The sequence below is a fragment of the Heterodontus francisci genome, chromosome 28, assembly GCF_036365525.1.
Source record: "Heterodontus francisci isolate sHetFra1 chromosome 28, sHetFra1.hap1, whole genome shotgun sequence".
NCBI lineage: Eukaryota > Metazoa > Chordata > Chondrichthyes > Heterodontiformes > Heterodontidae > Heterodontus > Heterodontus francisci.
This window is the reverse complement of record NC_090398.1, coordinates 25,248,340-25,267,227: the sequence shown is the minus strand read 5'-3', so window position 1 is coordinate 25,267,227 and position 18,888 is coordinate 25,248,340. Positions and strand designations below refer to the sequence as shown.

The following is an 18,888-nucleotide window of genomic DNA, read 5'->3' as shown; positions in this document are numbered from 1 at the left end:
AGGGAGGATTTAAACTAGAATGGCTGGGGGATGGGAACCTGAGTGGGGAGCTTGAGGAGGAGGAAACAAGGACAGAAACGAAAGGCAGGAAACAAAAAGGCAAAAGTGGAAGACATAGAAATCAAGGGCAAGCAACAAATAGGGCAATAGTGTGAAATAATGATAAGGTGATTAAGAATGTTAAAAAGATAAGCCTAAAGACATTGTGTCTCAATGCACAGAGTATTCACAATCAGGAAAGCAAATTAAATGTGCAAATAGATGTAAATGGATACGATATTGTTGCAATTATGGAGACATGGCTGCAATGTGACCAAGGATGGGAACTGAACATTCAAGTGTATTCAATATTTAGGAAGGACAGGCCAAAAGGGAATGGAGTTGAAGTAGCTATGTTCGCAAAAGAGGAAATCAATACTGTAGTGAGGAAGGATAATAGCTCAGAGAATCCTGATGTGGTATCTGTATGGGTGGGCTAAGAAACACGAAGGTGCAGAACACGTTGGTGGGGGTTGTACATAGACCCCCAAACAGCAGTGGTGATGTCGAGGATAGCATTGAACAGGAAATTAAGAGGCGTACATAATAAGGGTACAACTGTAATTATGGGTGACTTTGATCTACATATAGATTGGGCAGACCAAATTAGCAATAATACTGTAGAGGAGGAATTCCTTGAGTACGCTCGTGATGGTTTTTTGGACCAATCCATTGAGGAACCAACTAGGAACTGGCCATCCTGGACTGAGTATTGTGTAATGCGAAAGGATTAGTTAACAATCTTGTTATGCGGGGTCACTTGGGGAAGAGCAACCATAACGTGATAGAATTCTTCATTAAGATGAAGAATGCAAGAGTTGATTCCGAGACTAGGTCCTGAATCTAAATAAAGGAAACTATGAAGGTATGAGGCACGAGTTGGCTAGAATGGATTAGGCAACTTTACTTAAAGGGTTGACAGTGGCTAGCATTTAAAGAGTGCATGGATGAATTACAACAATTGTTCATCCTGTCTAACATAAAAAATGAACAGGACGCTGGCTAAACCGTGGCTTAAAAAAGAAATTAGGGATAGTATTAGATCCAAGGAAGAGAAATGCAAAATGACCAGAACAAGCAGCAAACCTGAGGATTGGGAGCCGTCCATAATTCAACAAAAAAACTGACTGTAAAAGCTTCTATAGATATGTGAAGAGAAAAAAGATTTGTGAAGACAGATGTAGGTCCCTTGCAGTCAGAAACGGGGGAATTTATAATGGGGAGCAAAGAAATGGCAGACCAATTAAATAAATACTTTGGTTCTGTCTTCACAAAGGAGCACACAAATTACCTCCTAGAAATGTTGGGAAACACAGGGTCGAGTGAGAAGGAGGAACTGCATGTAATCAGTTTTGGTAGGAAAATGGTGTTAGGGAAATTAATCGGATCGAAGGCTGATAAATCCCAAGGCCTGATAATCTACATCCTAGAGTACTTAAGGAAGTGGCCCTAGAAATAGTAGATACATTGCTGGCCATTTTTCAGAAATCTATGGATTCTGGAACAGTTCCAAAGGAATGGAGGGTAGCTAATGTAACCCCACTATTAAAAAAAAAGTAGAGAGAAAACAGGGGATTATAGACCACTTAGCCTGACATCAGTCGTGGGCAAAATGTTAAGAGTCCATTATAAAAGATGTAATAGCAGAGCACCCTGGAAAACAATGACAGGATTGGACAAAGTCAACATGTATTTACGAAAGGGAAATGACACTTGACAAATCTGCTGTAATTTTTTGAAGATGGAACTTGTGGAATAGATAAGGGAGAACCAGTGGATGTGGTGTATTTCGGAAGGCTTTCGATAAAGTCCCACATAAGAAATTAGCGTGTAAAATTATAGCACATGGGATTGGGGGTTAGGATAGAAAACTGGTTGGCAGACAGGAAACAAAGAGTAGGAATAAACGGGTCTTATTCCAAGTGGCAGGCAGTGAGTAGTGCAAGGACCCCAGCTGTTCACAATATATATTAATGATATAGATGAGGGAATTGCATTTAATATATCGAGGTTTGCAGACAACACAAAGCTGGGTGGGTGTATGAGCTGTGAGGAGGATGCAGAGAAGCTCCAGTGTGATTTGGACAGGTTGAGTGAGTGGGAAAATACATGGAAGATGCAGTATAATGTAGGTAAATGTGAGGTTATCCACTTTGTGGCAAAAACAGAAAGGCAGATTATTATCCGAACTGCGATGGATTGGGAAAGGGGGAGGTGCAGTGAGACCTGGGTGCCCTTGTGCACACAGTCACTGAAAGTATGCATGCAGGTGCAGAAGGCAGTTATGAGGGCAAATGGCATGTTGGCCCTTATAGCGCGAGGATTCGAGTACAGGAGCAAGGATGTCTTGCTGAAATTATACAAGGCCTTGGTGAGACAATATCTGGAGTATTGTGTGCAGTTTTGGTCTCCTTATCTGAGGAAGGATGTTCTTGCTATGGAGAAAGTGCAGCAAAGGTTCACCAGACTAATTCCTGGGATGGCAGCACTGACGTATGAAGAGCGATTGGGTCAATTTGGCTTGTGTTCGCTCGAGTTTAGAAGAGTGAGTTTGGATCTCATAGAAACCTACAAAAGTCTAACAGGACTGGACAGTTTAGATGCAGGAAGGATATTCTCGATGGCGGGGGAGTCCAGGACCAGGGGTCACAGTCTAAGGATATGGGGTAAGCCATTTAGGACTAAGATGAGGAGAGATTTCTTCACCCAGAGAGTGGTGAACCTTTGGAAGTCTCCACCACGGAAAGCAGCTGAGGCCATCTCGTTAAGTACATTGAAGAAAGAGTTCGATATATTTCCTAGGTCTAAAGGGATCTAGGGATTTGGGGAGGAAGCAGGAACAGGTTACTGATTTTGTATGATAAGCTATGATCGTATTAAATGGTGAAGCAGGGTCGAAGGGCCGAATAGCCAACTCCTGCTCCTATTTTTCTATGTTTCTTTGTTTCTTAACATGTTTGGGAAAAAAACGTTAATTCAACTGGACTAAGTGGTCGAACGAGTTTTGAAAATCTGCGAGAGAGTTACGCAAAGTGACATTTATCAATGATATCAGGGTATGCCTTCATTTGAAATGCAAAGTAACTAGGAATTCAGCAAGCAACAGCTTGCAAAAGTCAGCAATTTAATGGACTTGGATTGTTTATTTTTCCTGTGATTTAATTTTTGTATGCGTGTGATCAGGGAAGGAAGCCACTGTTACATTAATTAAGAAACGTCTTGAAGGCATCTGTAACAACCAGAATGGCGATGAAATTACTGAAGGAAATTGAAACATATCCTCATCTTCAATGCAGCCTCTAATATTGTGGTATGAAGTAAGAGTTAGACGCCTCATTGGGCAATTTTAGCTTCGTGTGGACTTTGATCGGACATCTTGTGTATGAGCGTCCTTCCCACCTTAGAAAGAAAGATATTATCTCGTTGCAATGAGTGATTCGGTGTTTAATTCGGGTAGCTTGGTCAGCTACTGAAGAGTACAGCTAACAGAGAGAAAGCAGCAGTGATCGTGTATGTCTGATTCCTTGGAACGTATTGGTGAACAAAGGTGTATTGTGTTGTTAATTAGAATTCATACCTAACCAAGTAAAGTTGTTGGTGTTCAACGTGAACATTGAGTTTTGTCTCTTTATTTCTCGTAATTCTCGTGTTCAAACCGTAGAGTAACCATCTAGATAAAATGTTATGTTTTACACTGTCTATTTCCCTCTGCAGACTTTTCGCGTCCTCCTCACCAGTAACTTGCCCACCTGGAGGCTTTGTCCTCAACAAACTTGGATACCTTAAGCACAGTCCTCTCATTTAAGTAATTAATATATATTTGAAATAGCTGACGCCCTTGCACTGATTCCTGTGGCGATCTAGTTGCTGCCTGTCAATGCAACGATGTCTCATTTATTCCTTCTATCTGTTTTTGTCCACTAACCAATCCTCAATCCATTCTATCTCCGATCTCCTTGATTCCTGCATATATCTGGAATAGCTTTTGTATCTTCCAGTGTAAAGACAAATACAAAGTATTTGTTAATGCCTCTTCTATTTCCCTATTCCAAACTATAATTTCACTTGCTTCTGCCTCCAATAGTCGTACATTTACTTCCACACATCAATTCCTATTTGTGCAACTATAAAAACGTTTACAATCTTTTGTTAATATATATGTTTCTCGCTCATTTACTCTCATATTCTCTTTGCGTTTTCCTTCTAAATGTCTTGATGTTCCGTTGCTGAATTGTAAACATGCGTGCAATCCTCAGGCTTACTATTCTTTTTTTGGCACCATTATAACCTCGTCCTTTGACAATATAATTTTAACTGTTGTTAGCCACGATTGGACCACTTTTTCCGTGGGGATTTTGGGTGCTAAATAATCCAGATTTGTCGAAAATTATATATTAATTGCTTTAATGTTACCATTAATATTATCGTCATAACTGTTAATGCTGTTTCCCAGTCTATCTGAGCTAATTCCCCCCTGCCCGTCTCCACGCCCCATTCATACATGCCCCGCTAATTTTCCAAATTATAATCTGCCATACACAGCAAACTCTGCCGTGGACGATAAACAAATCCCAGTAATATTTTCTGCCCCTTTCTGTTTCTGTATGTGGTTTAACACCGGACTGCGATTCTTCCTTACGTGAACGGGTTTCATAGATTATTAGAATCAGTGTAACCATGTATCGCATTTCCACTTGTTCATTATTGGGATCCAGGGAAATTCAGGATCCAGCCAGCAGTGTATGGGGCTTCCATATGCATCAGGATGCTATCAACAGTGTATGAGGTTTCACATTGTGCCAGAATACAGCCGGAAATGTGTTGGGTTTAACCGTGTGGAAGGGTACTGTAGCTGTATATGGGGTTTCAGTGTAGCAGGATCCTGCAAGGTATGCATTGGAACTCGCATTGTTTTGGGATCATTACAGGTGGATAGGAAAATTATGTCCGTTGGTTTCATGGATTGACAGCCTATCACGATCCTGCCAGATATGTGCATCAGGATCCTGCCAGGTCTGTATCAGGATACTACCAGTTTATTTTATGTGAATTCACTGTATGTCAGGATGCTATCAGGTGTGCATGAGTTTTCACAGTTTGTCATGTTCCTTCCTGGATGTAATGGAATTCACAGTTTATCAGGTTCGTGCCTGGTCTGCATGTGGTATCAAGCTGCCTCAGGATTCTTCCAGTTTTGTATGGGGTTTGACATTTCATCAGGATCCTGTTAGGTTCGTATGGGATTTTGCAGCAATTCATGAACCTGCCAGCCGTGCTAAGGTTTCAGTACATCATATGTGCATGGGTTTCACAGTTATCCCAATTCTGTTAGACATGCATGACATTTTACAGTGCATTTGGATCCTAACACGTGTGTAAAGGATTTCAAAGCACATCAAGTTGCTGAAAATAGGATTTAACAACATATCAGATTCCATACAACACATCTACACATGGTCATTTGAAAACACGGGTTGTCTTGGGATATGCAGTAAGATGCGCGCGCGTGTATGTATTACAAAACTTTCCTGCTGCATAAACATTTGAACAAAATAGGGAAGAAAAGTCAATAAAATACTCAATTGCAGCACGGGAACTCGGGATTCATGTAGAGAATGATTCATTCTATGAATCAATGTGGTTGGGGTTACAGCATAATAAAAATAATCTTTAAACAACTTATTATCAAGCACTGAATAGTGAGAAAGGAATAGAAGGAAAATGTGGAAAAAGCGAAAAAAATGCGTCATTAACAGCAGTAGATTGATCAGTGCCTCTAAATATCCAATGGGTACAGTAACCGAGTGGAGGAGGCAAGGGCATACTATCTGTAGCGTGTCCAGAATGCTGAGCACGCTTTTAGAATAACAAGGAGTGAGTATTGGATCTACTTCTAGAAAGGTGGATGAGGTTATCAGTGAGGAAAGGGTAGGTGAATATTTAAGAAACAAAATGAATTGTAAGCGGAAATGCGTCAATCAATAAAATGAATATTTTTACAAAACAAATAGTTCAACTTGTCTACGAATTAACACAGATGTATAGTGACGAAATGGTATGATAAAACCACACCATATCATTAGGAAGCTGAAAAATATATGAGAACATTGCCATGCAGGGTATACAAATAGTCAAGAATAAAAAGAATGTGGCAGAACGCAAAATTGTTTGGACTTGCATAGATCAGTAGATAAAATGAGATACTAAAATAAATGTAGGAATGTGGAGTTAATTATATAAAACGGATTGAGGAAGCATAGGAGATAGAATGCTGAAGCGAAATCGTTGACCATTTATCGAAGAATGAGTGGCAGGAAATAAAATTACAGGCATTAATCACAATTCATATGCACTGCGAATACAATTATTATTATGTAGTGATAAAAACAAATGGTTCTTAAAGAGGATGAAGGACTAACTGATTACTTGTGGTTACTGTTTAGATAAATGAAGGATATGCTTTTGCCACCTTAACAGCAAATTGGTTTGCACTATTTGTACCTTTTTGTTCATCGGGAGGCAGAGAAGTGGCAGTACTGGTTTCCTCAGGTGCAGTAATTGTTCCGGTTCCTCGGTTCAAACCGCACAGTGCCTCCAACAATAATAATATAAGCAGGAAGGGAACTTTGCATTGTCCTCGCATCGTTGCGGTATCAACAATCACTGTAAATTAGAAAACATGATTTGTGCTCTTTTGTTCAAATATTCACAGATTAGCAAAAGCCTGAAAGAATTTTGAATGCTACTGATGGATTATTTTCAGTATATTTCGTTTCGACCTCATTTGCAGTCTATATCCGAATATCCTCTGCTGCTTTCACTATTTGTATTTGCCAGGTGGCTTTAATCATCATCGTTTCAGATTTTTCCCCACCTAAATAACAGATTCATAACGAGTAGCCTCAAATCTTCATCAGAGACAAAAGCAATCTGTGGTTGAGCTGATTGTGCATCTCGGTTACACCATTAGATCAGCACGTGGTGAAATCACACAGAATGAGTTATTGCTAATATAGTCGAGTGATTATTTCTTCTTGCATCGCCATTTAGCGCTGTTTCTCTGTTATGCTTAATTTTATTTACCTGTCTATCGTTAGGGGTAGGCTGTGGCGTAGTGGTATTATCACGGGACTAGTAACCCAGAGACCCAGGGTATTTCTCCACGGACATGGGTTCGAATCCCACCACAACAAAAGGTGGAATTTGAATTTAATTAATAAATCTGGGATGAAAAGCTAGTCAATGGCATGAAATCATTGTCGATTGTGGTAAAAAACCATCTGGTTCACTAATGTCCTTTAGGGAAGGAAATCTACTGTCCTTACCTGGTTTGGCCTACATGTGACTCCAAACCCACAACAATGTGGTTAACTCTTACATGCCCCCTGAAATGGCCTAGCAAGTCACTCAGTTGTACCTAACCGCTACGAAGTCAATAAAAAGGAATGAAACAGGACGGACCACCCAGCATCGACCGAGGTAACGGAAATGACAATGGCAAAGCCAGCACTGTCGACGCTGCAAAGTCCTCCGAACTAACATCTGGGGACTTGTGCCAAAGTTGGGAGAGCTGTCCCACAGACTAGTCAAGCAACAGCCTCACATAGTCATACTCACGGAATCATATCTTACAAACAATGTCCCAGGCAGTGCCATCACCATCCCCAGGTATGCCCTGTCCCACCGGCAGGACAGACCCACCAGAGGTGGTGGCACAGTGGTATACAGTAGGGAGGGAGTTGCCCTGGGTGCCTTCAACATCGACTCTGGACCCCATGAAGTCAAACATGGGCAAGGTAACCTCTGACTGATTACCACCTACCGCCCTCCCTCAGCTGATGACTCAGTACTCCTCCATGTTGAACACCACTTGGAGGAAGCACTGAGGATGGCAAGGGCACAAAATGTACTCTGAGTGGGGGACTGCAATATCCATCACCAAGAGTGGCTCGGTAGCTCCACTACTGACCGAGCTGGCCGTGTCCTAAAGGAAATAGCTGCTAGACTGGGTCTGCGGCAGGTGGTGGGGGAACCAGCATGAGGGAAAAACATACTTGACCACATCCTCACCAATATGCCTGCCTCTGATGCTTCTGTCCATGACTGTATTGGTAGGAGTGACCACCGCACAGTCCTTGTGGAGAGGAAATCCCGCCTTCACATTGAGGATACCCTCCATCGTGTTGTGTGGCACTATCACCGTGCTAAATGGGATAGGTTTCGAACAGATCTAGCAATGCAAAACTGGGCATCCATGTGGGCCATCAGCAGCAGCAGAATTGTACTCAACCACAATCTGTAACCTCATGGCCCGGCATATCCCCCACTCTACCATTACCATCAAGTCAGGATTTCAACCCTGGTTCAATGAAGAGTGCAGGAGAGCATGTCAGGAGCAGCACCAGGCACAGCTCAAAATGTGGTGTCAACCTGGTGAAGCTACAACCCAGCACTACTTGCATGCCAAATTGCGTAAGCAGCATGTGATAGACAGAGCTGAGCGATCCCATAACCAACGGATCAGATCTAAGCTCTGCAGTCCTGCCACATCCAGCCGTGAATGGTGGTGGACAATTAAACAACTAACTGGAGGAGGTGGCTCCACAAATATCCCCATCCTCAATGATGGGGGAGCCCAGCACATCAGTGCAAAAGATAAGGCTGAAGCATTTGCAACAATCTTCAGCCAGAAGTGCCGAGTTGATGATCCATCTCGGGCGTCCTCCTGAAGTCCCCAGCATCACAGATGCCAGACTTCAGCCAATTCGATTCACTCCACGTGATATCAGGAAACGACTGAAGGCACTGGATACTGCAAAAGCTATGGGCCCTGACAATATTCCAGCAATAGTACTGAAGACCTGTGCTCCAGAACTTGCCGTGCCCCTAGCCAAGCTGTTCCAGTACAGCTACAACACTGGCATCTACACTGCAATGTGGAAAATTGCCCAGGTATGTCGTGTACACAAAAAGCAGGGCATGTCCAACCCGGCCAATTACCGCCCCATCAGCCCACTCTCAATCATCAGTAAAGTGATGGAAGGTGTCATCAACAGTGCCATCAAGCGACACTTGCTTCGCAATAACCTTATCAGTGACGCTCAGTTTGGGTTCCGCCAGGGCCACTCAGCTCCTGACCTCATGACCGCCTTTGTTCAAACATGGACAAAAGAGCTGAACTCAAGAGGTGAGGTGAGAGTGACTGCCCTTGACATCAAGGCAGCATTTGACAGAGTATGGCATCAAGGAGCCGTAGCAAAACTGGAGTCAAAGGGAATGAGGGGGAAAACCCTCCGCTGGCTGGAGTCATACCGAGCGCAAAGGAAGATGGTTGTGGTTGTTGGAGGTCAATCATCTGAGCTCCAGGACATCACTGCAGGAGTTCTTCAGGATAGTGTCCTGGACCCAACCATCTTCAGCTGATTCATCAATGACCTTCCTTCAATCATAAGGTCAGAAGTGGGGATGTTCACTTATGATTGCACAATGTTCAGCACCATTCGTGACTCCTCAGATACTGAAGCAGTCCGTATAGAAATGCAGCAAGATAAGTGGCAAGTAACATTCATGCCACATAAGTTCCAGGCAATGACCATCTCCAACAAGAAAGAATCTAACCATCTCCCCTTGACATTCAACGGCATTACCATCGCTGAATCCCCCCAAAATCAACATCCTAGGGGCTACCATTGACCAGAAACTGAACTGGAGTAGCCATATAAATACCGTGGCTATAAGTGCAGGTCAGAGGCTAGGAATCCTGAGGCGAGTAACTCACCTCCTGTCTCCCCAAAGCCTGTCCACCATCTACAAGGCACAATCAGGAGTGTGATGGGGTACTCTCCACTTGCCTGGATGGGTGCAGCTCCAACATCACTCAAGAATCTCGACACCATCCAGGACAAAGCAGCCCGCTCGATTGGCACCCCATCTACAAACATTCACTCCCTCCACCACCGACACACAGTGGCAGCAGTATGTACCATCTACAAGATGCATTGCAGCAATGCACCAAGGCTCCTTGGACAGCAGCTTCCAAACCCGCGACCTCTACCAACTAGAAGGAGAAGGGCAGCAAATACATGGGAACACCACCACCTGCAAGTTCACCTCCAAGTCACAAACCATCCTGACTTGGAACTCTATCGCCCCTCCTTCACTGTCGCTGGGTCAAAATCCATGAACTCCCTTCCTAACAGCACTGTGGGTATACCTACCCCAAATGGACAGCATGGTTCAAGAAGGCAGCTCACTACCACCTCCTCATGGGCAATTAGGGTGGGCAATAAATGCTGTCCTGGCCAATGACGCCTACATCCCATGAATTAATAAAAAAAACTGAATGTACTGCTGCAGATGATTCGTTCGGCCACCAGGTGACACTGAATGACACGGATGTATATAATTACTGATTGAAGTATATGGACAATGGAGCATGAATCTGAGATAACCGGAAGTGGTTCCAAAATCTGTCATTTAATTTTAATAATCTCAGTGCCTCTTGAAGCCAGTGAAATACGTTAAACCGAAGCTATCAATCACTTGTGGCGTTAACATTTTATAATGCAAGTTATTGGGCGGCACAGTGGTGCAGTGGTTAGCACTGCAGCCTCACAGCTCCAGGGACCCGGGTTCGATTCTGGGTACTGCCTGTGCGGAGTTTGCAAGTTCTCCCTGTGTCTGCGTGGGTTTTCTCCGGGTGCTCCGGTTTCCTCCCACATGCCAAAGACTTGCAGGTTGATAGGTTAATTGGCCATTATAAATTGCCCCTAGTATAGGTAGGTGGTAGGGAAATATATAGTGACCGGTGGGGATGTTATTGGAATATGGGATTCGTGTAGGATTAGTATAAATGGGTGGTTGATGGTCGGCAAAGACTCGGTGGGCCGAAGGGCCTGTTTCAGTGCTGTATAACTAAAACTAAATTATTTTGTGGTTAAATAGGTCATTATGTTTACATCCACGACCTTTACCTGCATTTTGCTGATTTTTGTTTAGACAGCTAATCTTAGATAGCAGATACAATATCTGCCTTATTTCGGAATTGAAATACTTATCTCAAATATACGAATTGAAACCTAATAACAACATGAAGTGCGAACCATATCAAAAGCAGAGTCGACTTCAGGATCATGCAACAAGATTGGAATCAATGAGGGCCAGGGAAAGTTCTTTGATTTGAAACCACTGGACCATGAAGACGGTTATAATTGCATATTACTGCGAATAACAATTGTAACAGCAATCAAAAGGATGAAGAAATCCAACAGATTAATAGGATGATGTATACAGTCTACCTTACAGTGAAGGGAGAACGGATGTTCAGATGTGCAAGGATATATATGAAATGGATAAATAAAAATAAATAATAGCCATGGGCGATATCAGTTAGCACCAGCAAGAAAAGATACTGCACGAGGAAAAGGAAATTGATGCATATAGTGTGCAGAGGACTTTTACTCTATCCAATATGTATGGAATATCACAACAGCGGAATCATTGATACATCTAATAATGAGAAGTGAAACAACGCAGTTAACAGATTATATTGAGCTCCACGGAGATTTTGAGATACTACGAAACATATTGGAGGGGGACGACTCTCTGGAACGTTTGCTGCCGATCTTGGTCTCACTTGGTCACACAGAGGAGCAGAATCAGGTTGGTGCGACTGAATGTGTACAGATTAAGCTGAACTTGGATGAGATAGAAAACCAAAGGAAGTTGCACAGAAACTGATCCTAACTAACAAGTGGAATGCAGCTGGTACCTGTGTCGAGTAGGATAAGGACTGTCAAAGGACAGCGAGACTGCTGACCATGGCACCTTGGAGCAGGGGGCCGACCCAAAGGGGGCTGGAGGAGGTGCAGGAGCGGAAGCCGAATTGTGATTATGGTAGTTGATGGTGGGCGGAGGTTGGGGGCGTTCAATAATTCGGGGGAGCGGGACGGGCTGGTAGCATCCTTTTAATCTAGATGGAAAGTCGGATGTATTGTGTTGGCTATCTGGTGCCAGACTAAGCAACATTTCAAATCGGCTTGAAAGGCTATTGGAGAGAGAATAGGGGAACCCAGTCCCTGTAATCCGTGTTGTGAAAAACATAAGCATTCAGCGAGTATCAGCAGCTAGGAGCTAACATTAAAAGAAAGAAAAAATGTTTGTAAGAACTGGATTAATACCCATGCGACTTGCAAATTGGCAAGTAGATTAGGGAGGTGAACACGTGGCTGAAAGAGGGGTTCCATTTCAGGTGAGACGAACATAAGTCTTGGCACAGGAAGGAATTGTAACTTCGGACGGACATTGCCTGGACAGGAGGGAGGGGAGCTGACAGTTCTCAATATTTGCTCCAGACTCCATCAAGGCTCATGACATCAGATGGAATATCGACAAGGAAACTACCTGATTATCAACTACTGCCCTCCTTCAGCTGAGGAATACATACTCTCAAAGGTTGAGCACCGCTCGGAAGAAGGATGGAGGGTAGCAGAAACACAGTGTGTGCTCTGGAAGCTCATCACCGAGAGTGCCTTGGAAGCACCACTACTCATTGAGTTGGTCGAGTCCTGGAGTCAGTCTGTCAGCCCTGTCAGTCTGGGAATGTGGCAGGCGGTGAGATAGCCAACTCAAGCAAAAACCTATTTGACCTGATCCTCATGAATCTAGCTAACGCAGAGGCATCTGTTTACGAGCATATTATTAGGAATGTCCACCGCACAGTCCTTGTGGAGACGTTGAAGACCATCTTCACGCAGACGACACTTTCCATCATGCTGTGTGACATTACTGCCATGATAAATGATAGTTATATTCAAAAGAGGTCTCACAGATCAGAACTGGGGATCGATGAGATGCTGTGGGCCATCAGAAACTGCTGAATTGTATTCCACTGAAAGGTGCAACCTCATTGCCCGGTATAACACTCACTTTGCCATTAGAATCGATCCAATGAACCATCCATGATTCAATGAGGTATCTAAATGAGTATGCCACGAGCAGTACCAGGCGTTACTGAGTTGCCAACCTGCGAATTGGCAAGACAGGACTTCATGCATGCTAAACAGTGGAAATAGCATGCTTTGGATGAAGCTAAGTGAACCGACAACCAACGCTCTGTACTCCTGCCACATCCAGTCATGAATGATGTTGGACTTTTTGAACAACTAATGCTCGGAGGAGGCTCAATGGACATCCGAATCCTCAATAATTGCGGATACAAGTTTGTGAGGGAAAACATCAAGTTCGAAGCGTTTGCAAAACCTTCAGCCAGAAATGCCAAGTGGATGATATTGGTCTCCTGCTGAGCTCCCCACAATCACCGTCTTCAGTCAAGTCGGTTATTCCCACGTGCTATCAAGCGTCAGCTTTGTCAACTGGATAAAACAAAATCTACTGGCACCGACAACCTTACGGTTGTAATGTAGGAGACAAGCTACAGAAATAGTCCCACACTTAGTCAAGGTTTTGCAATACAACAACACAGATATCTAAATGGCAAACTGGAAAATGTTCATGTACATCCTATCCTCAAAACACATGACAAGTCCAATACAGCCACTTACCCACAGCCAATACAGCCACTTACCCACAGCCTCCTCCCCCCGCCTCACCCCCATTAGCCTTCTCTCGATTGTCAGAAAAGTTATCGAAGATATCTTCAAAAATATATCAAATCGCATTTATACATATACGTAATATATTTGTATTATACTTTGTCAGTGATAGAAGAGACATTGAAATTTTCACTGAAATGTTTGAGAGAAAGAAATCCCAAAAACTAAAATAGAGGAAAGGGTTGTCAGCACAGAATTAAAAAGAGACAGTCATGCTTGAGCAACATTACTGAATTTTTCGAAGAAGTAGCAGATCACGTAAATATGGGAAATGTGGCAGATGTAAAATACATGCAATTTCAATAAGCCTTCAATTCAGTACGATATTGTCAAATCAAGACGAATGCTATGGGATGCACAGCTTCGGGATAAGCAGCAGGTTGGATAGCAAACCAGTTGCAAAATAGTCAACAGAATATTGGGTGGAACGGTTATTGCTCAGTCTGGCGAAATGTAGGAAGTCTTATGCCACATGTAGAGCTGGAAGTACTGTTGGTTCAATATTCATATAAATGGTTTAAACTTACGAATTATGTAAATTTTCTGTTGAGTCCAAATTGTGGGGATAGTTGTTACTGAGGAAGAAATAATGGCATGCACCTGTTGGGGTTTAAAAAGTTACTTCTTTGTGTCGTAAAAATCGCTGTGAGAGTGTACTTTATTATTACTTTATTATTATTACTCGGAAATGCATTACTTTGATTGCATTGATTCCTTTTCCCTTTTTACGTTTGAATTTATATTTTACGTATTCTCTGCTGTGTTGAAGATTGACTGTTTCTGACTTTGTCATGTGACATTGCATTCTGCTGAATTTCAGTAAATGAAGTATTTGGAAAATTTTTATTTTAACAACATTTGGACAAAGATGGATGTTCGGTGTGTTTCTTTTCCCTGTTGTATATAATTGCCTGTGTGGTGGGGTTTTCACTGGATTAGTAATCCAGAACACAGCCTAATGCTCTCGGGACATGCTTTGAATCCCGGCATGGCAGATGGCGAAATTTAAATTCAGTTAATAAATATGGACCTAAAAGCTAGTCTAATGATGACCACGAAACTAATGCCAAATGTTGTAAAAACCCATCTGGTTCACTAATTTCCTTTCGAGAAGGAAATCTGCCGTCCTTACCGGGTCTGGCCGACAGGGCACTCCAGACCCACAGCAATGTGGTTGACTCTTTAATACCCTCTCGAATGGCCGAGCAAGATATTCAGTTCAAGGGAAATTAGAGATGGGCAATACAAGCTGTCCTGGACATTGACACCAACTTCGCACAAGCGAATGATGAAAATATTCAGCATCCTGCAGCCAATCTATTTAAAAAAAGTAAGAAATACATTGTGAAAACCTGCACAGACATCTAGTGCTATTGAATGAAAATTTAACATTTTGAAGCACTGAGCACGCTGTGACATATTGTTGACTCCCTGTTCGAGTTTCATGGCATCTTCCAACTATGCAACCACTGCCTATGTACCCACAACTCTGTCATTCATATATATCAAAATGTTCAGTGATACTAATATTGAGCCATTCTGAATATCGCTATGTTTAGTTTAGAGATACAGTACTGAAACATGCCCTTCGGCCCACTGCGTCTGTGCCGACCATCAACCACCCATTTATACTAATCCTACACTAATCCCATATTCCTACCACATCCCCACCTGTCCCTATATATTTTCCGACCACCTACTTATACTAGGGGCAATTTGTAAAGGCCAATTAACCTATCAACCTGCAAGTCTTTGGCATGTGGGAGGAAACCGGAGCACCCGGAGGAAACCCACGCAGACACAGGGAGAACTTGCAAACTCCGCACAGGCAGTACCCAGAATCGAACCCGGGTCCCTGGAGCCGTGAGGCTGCGGTGCTAACCACTGCGCCGCCATACTTCCATCCAGTCTGAAAGGAACCGTTCACCACCACTCTGTTTTCTGTCCCTTAGCCAATGTTGAATGCAAGCTGCCAGTGTCCTATTGATCCGATAGGATTGCATTTATCTAACAATTTTATGAGCTCCGACATTATCAAATAGCTTTTGGAGGTGCAACATACACAACAGCGACCGTACTGCCCTCATCAACCCTTACCGTTACTTCATCCAGGAGCTCAATCAGTTAAGTAAAGAATGATGTTCCCTTAACAAATTGGTTCCGACGATCATTTATTGGTCTTTACTTTCCCAAGAGTCAATTATTTTTCCTGATTTGCTCTCTGTGCAAATGTTTCTGTTGCAGCGACTTTACACCAACTCGCCTTACTTTCCTCAGGTTTTCTCTCTATCCTTCTTTGAACAGGATGCAACATCTGCAATTATCCAGTCCCATCGAACAACTCCCATATCGAAGGAGGATGGGAGGAGAATAGCAGTAGCACTGGTAATTTCTACAATTACTGCCCTCAGAAAGCTAGTTACATCCCATCTTATTCAGTTTGTGTACTGCCAACTTTCTAAGCTTCATTGCTTTTATCTTTTATGCTCTTATTCAATATCATTTATACCTCTTTCTGCACTACCACATGGATAGCATCATCTACTCTGATGAAGAATACTGCAAAGTATTCATTTATTAGTTAAACCATACGTGGTGCCAAGTACATAGATGTCAAATAGGACTAAATAAACATTCTACTGGTGACCATGAATTTCAAGCATACAACCTAAAAAATCCTTCATTACCCGTCACTCTCAAGCCAGTAATAAACCGTGTACAACTGGAAATGTACTGGAGCCACAGGTAATCTTTAGAAATTTACACCTGCTCAATATCAAAGAGCTACTGGCAAGCTAAAGATCAAACATGCATTTCGGACTAATTCACGATTATCATAATCTAAATGTGCCTTTGAGGCGATGGAACAGGCAATTGCAGGTTTGCATTCAAGCGCTGATTATACACAGTTTTCCGGAGATATAGCTTTCACTCATCCACTTCTACTGAGGTGGTGGATTGTGCTGGCTGGGAGGGAAGTCAACTTGAAAGGATGTCTGCACGACCTAGAAAGCGTGCATTCAGGTTCTCGGATGCGGCATTGGAAGTCCCAATGGAGGAGTACAGATGAGAAGGCGTGTCCACTACTCGCAGGGGAGAAAGAGGCCACAAAGATAACTAATGCATTGCATGTGGGAGGAGATCTCCCGGGAGGTGACCACCAGAAGTTCTTCCCCGGTTCGTAGTTCCATAGAAACAAAGAAACTTCAGGCCACACGACGAGGTCATTCCACCCATCTTGTCCGTGCCGTCTAGAAAGAGTTCACCAGTCAAATCACAATTTCCAGCTTTTGTTCCGTGCATACCGAAGTTGTTTTTGTTTTGATGCAATGAGGGTTGCAATGTCAACTCCCGTTTCAATCAGTGAGTTGCAGGCCCTACTAACCTTTGGGTGAACAAACCCTTCAAAACTCCCCTCAGTTTTTTCGACCTTTTTTTTTACACCAGTGCCCACTTATTCACCGCTACGCTAAAATGCATAATTCACTTAACCTCATTCGATCTCGGTCCGATATAAATTTATACACCACAATTATTCTCCCAATCAGGCTCCTCTGTTCCAAACAAAGAAAGCACAACTTATCCAATCTTTCTTTATCGCTACATTTCTCCATTGCTGGCAACATCCTCGTAAATCTCCACTGCATCATGTCTGGTATGAACACAAAATATTTGATTACTTCACATGAGTTGTTAAATTAAGATGCAATCATGCAATCATACTTTTCAATAATTGTACCGTCATCGCCATCAGCACAAATTCAATACGCTAATCCACCATCTACTATACAATGACTTTCACACACACCACACATCAGTTGGGTGTCTTGCTAAGCATTAAGGTAGATAAGTCCCCAGGGCCTGATGGGATCTACCCCAGAATACTGAGGGAGGCAAGGGAAGAAATTGCTGGGGTCTTGACAGAAATCTTTGCATCCTCATTGGCAACAGGTGAGGTCCCAGAGGACTGGAGAATAGACAATGTTGTTCCTTTGTTTAAGAAGGGTAGCAAGGATAATCCAAAAAATTATAGGCTCATCATTACGTCAGTGGTAGGGAAATTATTAGAGAGGATTTTTCGGGGGGCAGGATTTACTCCCATTTGGAAACAAACGAACTTATTAGCGAGAGGCAGCATGGTTTTGTGAAGGGGAGGTTGTGTCTCACTAATTTGATTGAGTTTTTTGAGGAAGTGACAAAGATGATTGATGAAGGAAGGGCAGTGGATGTTATCCATATGGACTTCAGTAAAGGCTTTGACAAGGTCCCTCATGGCAGACTGGTACAGTACGGGATCAGAGGTGAGCTGACAAGATGGATACAGAACTGGCTCAGTCACAGAAGACAGAGGGTAGCAGTGGATGGGTGTTTTTCTGAATGGAGGGATGTGACTGGTGGCGTTCCGCAGGAATCAGTGCTGGGACCTTTGCTCTTTGTAGTGTATATAAATGATTTGGAGGAAAATGTAGCTGGTCTGATTAGTAAGTTTGCGGACGACACAAAGGTTGGTGGAGTTGCGGACAGTGATGAGGATTGTCAGAGGATACAGCAGGACATATATCGGTTGGAGACTTGGACGGAGAAATGGCAGATGAAGTTTAATCTGGACAAATGTGAGGTAATGCATTTTGGAAGGTCTAATGCAGGTGGGAAGTATATAGTAAATGGCAGAACCCTTAGGAGTATTGACAGGCAGAGAGATCTGAGCGTACAGGTCCACAGGTCATTGAAAGTGAAAACGCAGGTGGATAAGGTAGTCAAGAAGGCATACGGCATGCTTGCCTTCACTGGTCGGGGCATAGAGTATAAAAATTGGCAAGTCATGCTGCAGCTGTACAGAATTTTAGTTAGGCTACACTTCGAATATTGCGTGCAATTCTGGTTGCCACACTACCAGAAGGATGTGGAGGCTTTCGAGAGGGTACAGAAGAGGTTTACCAGGATGTTGCCAGGTCTGGAGGGCATTAGCTATGAGGAGAGGTTGGATAAACTCGGATTATTTTGACTGGAACGACGGAGGTGGAGGGGCGACATGACAGAGGTTTACAAAGTTATAAGCGGCATGGACAAAGTGGATAGTCAGAAGCTTTTTCCCAGGGTGGAAGAGTCAGCTACTAGGGGACATAGGTTTAAAGTGAGAGGGGCAAAGTTTAGAGGGGATGTGCGAGGCAAGTTCTTTACACAGAGGGTGGTGAGTGCCTGGAACTTGCTACCGGGGGAGGTGGTGGAAGCAGGT

At 43.1% G+C, this 18,888-nt stretch overlaps 1 protein-coding gene across 10 annotated transcripts in view; it reads right to left on the bottom strand.

Moving 5' to 3' along the window:
- LOC137385144 (NACHT, LRR and PYD domains-containing protein 3-like) overlaps positions 1 to 18,888 on the bottom strand; it is a 99,275-nt gene that overhangs the window by 45,588 nt on the left and 34,799 nt on the right. For 9 of the 10 annotated variants that reach the window (XM_068060045.1, XM_068060047.1, XM_068060049.1 and 6 more), the window contains exon 3: positions 6,541 to 6,702. In XM_068060045.1, the coding sequence (XP_067916146.1) occupies positions 6,541 to 6,682 (142 nt within the window). In that variant the 5' untranslated portion in view covers positions 6,683 to 6,702. Of the gene's footprint in view, positions 1 to 6,540; positions 6,703 to 14,784; positions 14,970 to 18,888 lie in introns of all 10 variants that reach the window. The other variant, XM_068060048.1, reaches the window with a different exon arrangement.